This window comes from Rosa chinensis, chromosome 4 (assembly GCF_002994745.2).
Source record: "Rosa chinensis cultivar Old Blush chromosome 4, RchiOBHm-V2, whole genome shotgun sequence".
Taxonomy (NCBI): Eukaryota; Viridiplantae; Streptophyta; class Magnoliopsida; order Rosales; family Rosaceae; genus Rosa; species Rosa chinensis.
Window position 1 is genome coordinate 22,714,364 of NC_037091.1, and position 9,587 is coordinate 22,723,950.

Below are 9,587 nucleotides of genomic sequence, written 5' to 3' on the forward strand. Positions count from 1 at the left end.
CTCAGATGGTGACAGATCACAGATGGTGATAGATCACAGATGGTGATCAAGGCAGGAAATAGGTAATCACGTTCTGGTTAGGACGAGTGATTACAATTTCAATAGGGTTCTAGTTTATCTGCCATGATAGCTTATGGGAGTAACAGTCGAGGTTGCTTGAGACTCATAGGTTCGCGGCTTAAAGGAGAGTTCAGATGGCATTCTTCTTTAATTGTCTAGATGAGACTTGAATTGCTACTTGATGGTTAAGTTAGCAAATAGGATATGGTCATAGCGGTGACTCATGTTGTCCTTTCTGTGGAAAGGATATTGAATGTTAGAAGGATTCATGGCTGCATGTTTCCTTAAGTAGATTGATGTGAGTTGTTGATTGATGTTCATGAGTTACTCATACGAGCTTGAAGAAGCTTACCGGGTTTGTTGTTTGGCAACCCCGGTGCACCATTCTTTTGGTGTAGGGGTTAATCCTGCAGGTCAGGAAAATCGTGGCTGAAGCAGAGGCAGCTTGTTGGCAGCTGAACGGGTAGGAAGCAAATTTTGTTGGCTTTGCCATTGTTATGACTTCCGCTATGTAGTAAGCTCTGAGGAGCATTTACGCTTTATTTTGTGATGACAATTTAATTCGTAAATTTGTATAATATATAACTCTGTGGAGCGAGTGTATGTTATCTTGGATGATTCAGTGTATCAGTAAGTACTTGTTTTATGGGAAAGATGTTCCAGGTATTTGTATTGATGACTGAATATTCACGCATGTATAATTATGGGATTATATATATCGATTTTTATTGTTGTAAAAATCAGGGGCGTGACAAATCATGTCATCAACATATACAATAAGAATTGTAATCTTACCATTCTTGCTCTTGATGAACAAGGTATGGTCAGAATTGCTCTGTTTGTATCCAAAGACTTTCATGGACTTTGAAAATCTTCCAAACCAAGCTCTTGGAGATTGCTTCAGGCCATACAACGACTTCTTCAATTTACACACTTTGCCAACGTCACTTGGATAATTCTTAACACCTGGGGGTACATCCATGTACACTTCTTCCTCCAAATTCCCATTAAGAAACGCATTCTTCACATCAAATTGGTGCAAGGGCCAATCTTTGTTTGCTGCAAGTGAGATTAGAATCCGGACTGTATTAATCTTTGCCACAGGTGCAAAAGTCTCCTCATAATCTTTGCCACGGTTGATAAGATATGCTGCTGATTTTACTGCTTCTCCCCAATAGGACCGAGGTACATTCATGCCAAACAAGGAAGCATGAACAACTTCCATCAACTGCCTATTCTTCCGTTCTGCTAAACCATTCTGTTGAGGAGTATAAGAATTGGAGGTTTGATGACGAATTCCATGTGACCGGCAAAACTCAATCATAGGGCCATTCACAAACTCTCCACCATTGTCAGACTGAAACACTCTAATGGATTTTTGATACTGAGTTGCCACCATTTTGTGAAATTCGGTCAACATCCCAAATATATCACTCTTATTCTTCAGTAATGATACCCCATGTCATGCGAGTACAATTATCAATAAATGTTACATAATATCGAGCTCTAGAAAGAGAAGGAATTTTCGCAGGACCCCAGACATCAGAGTGAATTTTCATAAAAGGAACAAGACTTTTATTAAGACTTGGTGAATATGAAACACAGTGGCTCTTGACTAGTTCACAAATGTCATAATGGAAATCCAAATCACTGACAACAGAAAACAAATGAGGTTGCAGCTTCTTAAGATAACTAAAAGATAGATGACCTAAACGGCGATGCCATAACCATACAGCTTCCTTCGCATTCTCTACCCTATTGATCTGATTAGCTTGCCCCAAAAGATGCTTCTGGTTTTCTCTAGTCTCTGTCAGATCCAGGTAGTACAATTTCCCCCTTCTAACACCATAACCAAGGATCCGCCGAGTCAGAATGTCCTGAAACACACAGAAAGACGGATAGAAGGTCACAATATATGCAAGAGCTAAAATAATTTGACCAACAGACAGGAGATTATAAGCTAGTGATGGAACAACTAAGACAGATTCAAGGGTTAATGTATCAGATAAAACAATAGAACCTTCTCCGGTGACCGGAGTTGGAGTACCATCAGCAGTAGAGACAACAACTTGAGGGGAATGTCTAAGGTTTTTCACAAGATTAGGGCCATTGGTCATATGATCAGATGCACCTGTATCAATTATCCATGTATTATTCAAAGTAACCTTACCATTCATACTTGATTGCGCTACATTAGCGGAGGCATTGTCTAGACGCTCTTCCTCTGTAGTAGCAATGCGGCCTTGCCCAGATTCTTTCGTGGTTTCTTGGTGAAGTCCCACCAATCAGGGTAACCAATCACTTCATAGCACCGCTCCTTGGTATGACCTAGTTCCTCACACACAATGCACTTTCTATTTGCATATGGATTTGGTTTACCTAGAGGACGACATGAAGAAGGACCTGAGAAGCCTGGAGGAGGACCTAGTTTGTGTTGGACAGCCATAACAGAAGATTCGGTAGGTATCGAATGCCCCATAGCCTGTTTCTCTTATTGCACCTTGTGAATGTAAGCATAACTCTGCTCCAAAGAGAATTTAGGTTCCTTGCGCAGGATTTCTCCATGCAACTGATCATACTCTAGGTCAAGTCCACTCAAAAACATGTGAACACGCATCCGGCACATCGCTGAGGTCTCTTGAACTACAGCTGCAACATTATCATTCTGAGAGGCCACTCTTTGATCAATCTCCTGGAACATTGCCACTAACTCATTATAGTAGGTAGGAATAGGCCGTCCATTTTGCTTTGCTTCAAAACACTTCTTGTTCAATTCAAAGATCTGGGTTTCATCATAATCATCATAAAAAGTTTTCTCTACAGCTTCCCAAATATCTTTTGCAGTAGGGAGATGAATATACATGTTCATAAGAGAAGACTCCATGGAGTCAATGAGCCAACTTTTCACCTTTTCATTGTCAGTGGCCCAAGCTTCATACTCTGCAGAATTTATGGCTGGTTCAGCCTTCACTCCGGTCAGATAACCAACCTTCCCTCGTGCTCCAACGTGCATCCGCATGAGAGGAGCCCATATGGTGTAGTTGGATTCATTCAAGACAACACTTGTTGGGAACGCAGAGTTGTCTTGTTGGGTGGTGTAGTGGTGTAGTGGTGATGGATGACTTGTGAGGATGGCATCATTGCCTTCTCGGGATTTGACTGTTCACCTTCAATTATAGGTCCGGCCATTAAGGAATTCAAGATTTTTGCAGGATTGGGTTTTCTAGGGTTTCAAGATGGATCTGAATTTTTTTTTTTTCAAAAAAAGGTAAGGTGATGGTGGTTTGGAATTCAATGGTGGTGGTACGTAGCGGTTTGTGGTTTTTTTCGGGATTCAAGATTCAAAGAATGCAGTGCAAGTTCAAAGGATTAAACATGCTCTGATACCAAGTAGAAAAGAATACTTCAATTCAGGGTTAATTCGATGATTCTATTCATCCCACAGTGAGGGTATATATACAAGTACAAAGGAGTAGTCTAACTCTAATAGGAAACAATTTTTCCATAATTACAGGATATCATAATTAAATAAATCCTAATTACATACAGATTTACAGCGATTCTACACAAGTCTTGTTGGATCTAGAAACAAAGCAATAGTATTACAGCTAGAATTTCACAAAATTACATTTCTAAAAGCGATATATATATATATATATATATATTCCAAGAATTATAATTGTACTGTATCTTTTAAGCAATGAATATACTTAAAGGGAGAATGTTTTCTCTCAACCCTAGCTGCCTTCGGCAAGGGCTCTAATGGCGATTTCTATCACTAATAGCTTCTCTAATCGGTGCTGCTTCTTTGCCCGGCAAGGGGAAGATTGTGTTCTACCCAACTAGTGTCGAGGGCTGGCCTTTACGGGTGAGACTCGGGCGCTAATCCTCAACCAGTGTTGTTTCGTCGATTTTCGAAGCACAGCTTATGCAATCAAATGAGCCTCAAATGGTTTTGCGCTCCAATCTGGGAGCGTCAAAACTTTGGGGAGAAGCCGGCCTCCGGCGTTGGATGGTGGTGTTGGGCACGCTAACAGGGCTTAGCTTTGATGATGAAGGTCGGATCCAACCACGCAGAGGCTGGTTAAAATCTTCTATAGATCTGCGGGAATAGTGAGATTTGTAGGTGGGGGTTGAAGGGGGAGGGATACGGATTGCTACGCGTTCATGGCTGTGGTCTGTGCCCTGTGCCCATAACAAGGCAATGAAGGAGGCGGCGCTTCATTTTTCTGGAGTGGTGGTGAGGGGTTGTTGCACACTAGCGGTGGCAAGCTTCCTGATGCATCACGCTTCTGGTGCATTGTGGTTCACATGTGACGGCGAAAGAGAATGTGCGTTGCTCAATCCGGAGGAGGTGTGTCATGAAGCATGGTGCCAAACTCTGGGAAGGCGCTACTGGTGGGGCGTTGTTGCATTCGGCTCCGGTCTATGGTCGCAGCGATGGAATCCTCTATGCAGTGGTTAGATTGTGACGACGCGAACATGGTTGCGATAGCTGTTGTTGCAGATGGAGTGGTGCCCAGATCAATTGAGTGGCCCATGTCAACATGGAGGCTCAAATTTATGGAGATGTTTTGGGTGTCCATATTATTTGGGGATGCTTATCGGATTAGGGCCCATTTGTGGACCAAAATGATGGGCTCTAGTTCTCTAGGGGAAAGTATTTGGGATCCCGGATGATTGATTCACCAAACTACTTTTAGGTCTGATAAATGGAGTACCAGTGAATCTTCTAGAGTAGTACTGAAGGAGGATTCAAGATATTCTGTAATGGCGGAGCATGACATGTCAAATGAGTGAACTTATCTCTATGTACCACCGTGGGTACTACCACATCTTCTTGTTATGTCTGTAGATGGCAGCGAAAGGGTATATATATAATGACCACTCTAACCTTATACTAACACAAATTTCTAGTAATGTGATAATACTCCACTAGTGCTATATGGAGATGTTATGATATGCTTGTAACCAACTCTATTTGAGTTTCTATCTATAAAGTTATTTCCTTGATTCACCAAAAAAAAAAAGCAACGAATATACTTTTATTTCCCAACTATCATGTTTGCACTGAAGATGGTCTATTGTAGTCATTCATTGATTAACATTTAAACCAAAACCAAAAGAATAACAAATAAACTTGAGGTGACAGAATTAGTTGTATTAAGGAATACATGTGACTTCATTTTCTTGAAATTTTTTGTGTTCTTGGAAGTAACGATTACAAATTGTAACGATAACAATTATAATTGGCAAAACTTTTTTTTTTTATTGAATAATTGGAAAAACTTGAAAATAGTTTTCTTGTTGATCCATGAATATTGGTGTGAGGCCCGACTCAAACTAATAGCTTATATAAAAAACTTGTGAGAAACAAAGTTGCTCCGAGAAAACAAGCGAGTGAACTAGGGTTTGGAAAAAGCAAAGGAAATTTTGCAGCCTAGAGCTCCCGCGTTGACCATGGCTCCATGCCTCATCGACGAACAACGGGTGTTGTCGGACGGGCTCTTGGGATCTGGGGGCTCCCAGCTTTGGCTTCTCTTCATCGGCCTAGGCTGGGTACTTCTCTTCTTGCTTCTCAAGCAGTGACACCGGTGTGGGTATTTGGTGATCGACGATCGACAACGGCCTGGGTGTAGAGCGGGTGGTCAGTAGCCAGATCATGGCGGCGGTATGCAATGGATCATATGGCGCTGGTTACTTCTGTATGGTGGGTCGGTGGATGGAGATTGCAGCGGTGGTTTTGGGCTCTTAAGCTTATGGACACAGACGGGTGGAGGGTCTCGGCTCTAAGGCGACAAGGCATGGTGATTTCCAACCGGTTTCTTGGACAACAGGCCGGCAGTTTGGCGTGGCTTGCTGTGTGGTTTGGGTTTCTTCGGAGAGGCGAGTTCGAAGGGGGAGTCTTGTCACTCTTGTGGTGGTTGTTTCATTGCAGGTAGTGAATTAGTGTTGCTTTAAGTCCAACTAACACATCAATTGCACAATGGAAAGGTAGAGTTCTTTTTTACAGGTTTTACTTTTTATGGCATAATTGTTCTTTTTAATACGTTTTATGGCATATCTTTGAATATATGAATGTGTTAGTTGGTCTTTCATTATGTGCATCCTAAGTTGTAAAAAAAAAAAAATAGATAGATATAGTACGTTACTCAATTTTTTGAATTGATATTCATTCTTGATGTCTATGTGCATATTCTTGTTTAGTTAATATTATACCTAGTTAGTAATTTTTTGTATTATATGCGAATAAAACACGTACTTACGTTTTTTTCAAAAATACTTCTGTACTTCGTATTTTTTAAAGGGACTCGTTAAATTTCCTGTACTTTTGAAGCCAAAAGTACTATACACGTACTATACACGATTTTTACTTTTTTTTCCGGATTTTACACATATTATTGAACAAAAATGAATATAAATTAATATTTTAATTAAAAAAATTTAATTACTATATGATAAAATGTCCAAATAATACACGTACGTATTTTTCACATACTATACACGTCCTGGTTTTTACTAACTATGATATTATGACACTTATTAATACTTAGTGCATTAATACTAACTATATATGATATTATGACACTTATTATACTAACTATAAAAAGAGAATCCAAGGATTTCACTCCTACCCCCATGGTGACTCGAACCCATGACTTCGTCATTAGGTAGTGGGTGCTCTAACCACTGAAAAAAAATTGATATTATGCCTTTGTTTATCACTAGGTTATCCATAATAATTGAATTTTTTTGTTAATAAAAGTTCTATTTAACAGGCAACAAACTAGATTTGTTGCCTATTATCATTCAATAATTTATTGAAAATTAAAATTATATTTGATTAAATTTAAAGTTTAAAATTAAAAAGAGACGGTTTGAGTTTTGTCCCATATTCCTCTCATTGGCGCTATTTAAAGTTAAATTTCCCGCCAATCTCAAAAAATTAGGTATGAAATTTTATTGAATAGGGGGACAATATTAATTTCTTCTCCAAATGTACTAGGAGACGGAATTTATCAGCCGTTGCCTTTAATAATTAGGGATGACCATTAGGAGATGACTTTAGCCACAAAACGGTTTCGTCTCTAATTTTTTCGGGGGACGAATTCTCAACTTTTGGAGACAAATTGATTTTGCCCCTGAATGAGTTTTCTCTAGTAGTGGCCTTTGGCAGCTTTTGTCCCATTTTGTGTATCAGGGATGATATGGGTGACTCTAAATTCCCTGATACCACTCCATCAGGTAAATCAGCTACCTCAAGTTTGGAAAATCCGGGAAGAAACTCGAGGGTTTTCTCTCTATTTCCTGAAAAAAAAAATGCATTAAGACCAGCGGTAAGGCTATACTTTTGTAAATGCCTACCACATTTAATTTGCTAGAAGTTCATTTTCACGGTTATGCTCACCAAACATTTAAGTATCTCAACCTACCATAATATCTAAGTCAGTATTATCACTGTCAGATCAAGAAAGGGTGAAGTTCATTAATGATGTCCATTAATTATAGACCTTACACTGAAGGTTATACGTACCTTGCTAGGACAGTCGGGGACCAATTTATTATGAAGCTATTGTATATGGGGGAGGATTCAGTAAAAAGAAAGTAAGAACCAAATAGAACCAATATCAAAAGCACTTCCTAATGGCAAAACTACTTTATATAAATCCAGTTTCAAGTATGCATCAATATGATTCTCTAATTTGAGCCATAATTACCTACTAAGATTAATTAGCAAAATTGATCCTTACCATCGGTTCCAAGTACCCTTTGTCGTATTGAGTCTGTGGCAGCATGAACAAGAAGGGAACGAGGACCAGCCGTCCAGAGTGGTACCCGGGGAAGCTTCATCTCCTCCGCCATATCTCCCGCGAAACCAAAAGAAAGCATCCATCACCAGACACCCTATCTTCAGCTCGAAACCCGACTCAGACTCATTCATCGCGCTCCTAAAGTTGGCAGGGGCCGCCTTGAGAAAGAAGCCAATAGGCTACTTTGGGTGGCCTAAGGGCACGAAAACCTTGCTACAAGAGAAATGGTTGTTCTGACTATGTTTTTTCAACGGCAGCTACTTTTGGTCAGAAATAGCATTTTTACAGACAAAAAAAGTTGTCCATTGGAAATACACTGTTTTGATAGCCATTATTTCCGACGGCCACCAATCTCTCAAAGAAAGTATAGATTTTGGTTGGAACTAATTATTATATGGCGGGAAGACTTCCCGCTAATTACTTTTTCGACCACACTGGATATAGTCGGAAAATAATAGATCATTTTCCGACGAGATCTTTTTGTCATCGGAAAATATATGTAATATTTCCGACCAAAACGTTCACCGTCGAAAATAGTGAGATTCGTTAATGATATAGCATACGTCCAATATTTCTAATGAATTCATTAATAAATTGTGAAACTTGTAGTGAACGTCTTGATGTTAACACAATATAAATAAGGAAATAAAAAAAAATTATTTGTGCATCACTAGCATGCAAGCAAATGTAGATACACAAAAACTAACCAGTTTTACAAATAATTATTGCTATATGACACGAAAATAAAATAGAATATGCCCTTATTATAAAACAGCAACTTTCTTAATTTTCGGCAGATGAATCAGACGAGTCATCAATAGCAATGGTAGATTTTGGACAAGATGGGCCGACTTTTGGTTTTTCAATCTTCATTCGAGTATGTGAAACACGAAACTTTACTTCAGGATCATCAGCAGTGAGATCAATAGGATAACGAGGGTCTTTCCCAGGATAAAACCAAGCTAGTAAAACTCGGCCTCTAGGACAAGTAATACCTGAATGTTGAGGTTTCACAGGGATCTCAGATGCAAATCATGAAGACAAATGATAGCTACATGAAATACTACTTTCTTGCTGTTTGCTAATGTTAAATTAGTACTATATGCTTATGTCCTATTTTTAGTTCCCTACAAGTTTTACGCTCATAGTTGTTATGACTTTTCCTATTTTGTAAGACTTGATGATGAATGTCTTGTTTCAAATAAAATGTAGCTTAATCTTCTTTATTTTGTACTCTTCAAGTATTTATATTTTTAATATATATTTTTATTCAAGAAGAATGCTTCAAAAAATTATTTTTTGGTAGTTGGATGTAAAAATAAAAATAAAAATAAAAATAAAAATAAAAATAAACCAACAACCAAAAGTGGTTAGAAAACTCATTTCCGACCCATTGTAAATATTATTATTATTTTGTTAAAATATTAATTATTTTTTGGATGGTAAAAATGATTAGTTTTGACGAACATTTTGGTCAATAATAATAAAATATTTTAGCCAGAAATAATTATTCTCACGAAGTAAGTCGTTGGAAATATGTTGTCGGAAACATGATGTCGTCGTTTACATAATGTATTTTTGACGGCTTTTTGACCGAATATTTCGATGGAAAAAATAATCTTTCTGACTTCAACGACGGCAAAATGTGGTCGAAAATGCTTGTTATTCCAACGACTGGTCCATAGTAGGGCATTTATGAGGGGATATTCTCGACCA

The 9,587-nt window shown here is 38.6% G+C and overlaps 1 protein-coding gene across 1 annotated transcript; it reads right to left on the reverse strand.

Annotated features, from left to right (window-relative positions):
- Positions 1 to 6,959: 6,959 nt before the first annotated feature.
- On the reverse strand, positions 6,960 to 8,046 carry LOC121052530 (flavonol 3-O-glucosyltransferase F3GT2-like). The gene is made up of 2 exons (XM_040517758.1): positions 7,812 to 8,046; positions 6,960 to 7,368 (listed from the first exon to the last, which is right to left on the reverse strand). The coding sequence occupies exons 1-2, from the start codon at positions 7,948 to 7,950 to the stop codon at positions 7,100 to 7,102; spliced, it is 408 nt and encodes a 135-aa protein (XP_040373692.1). The 5' UTR covers positions 7,951 to 8,046; the 3' UTR covers positions 6,960 to 7,099.
- Positions 8,047 to 9,587: the final 1,541 nt, after the last annotated feature.

What these genes read in the sequence shown, in the direction of transcription:
- LOC121052530 (XM_040517758.1), bottom strand. Translation starts at nt 7,950, where the DNA reads ATGCTTTCTTTTGGTTTCGCGGGAGATATGGCGGAGGAGATGAAGCTT. An exon ending in AAGGGTACTTGGAACCGATG is followed by an intron (nt 7,369 to 7,811) that starts GTAAGGATCAAT and finishes TTTTTTTTTCAG; the next exon opens with GAAATAGAGAGAAAACCCTC.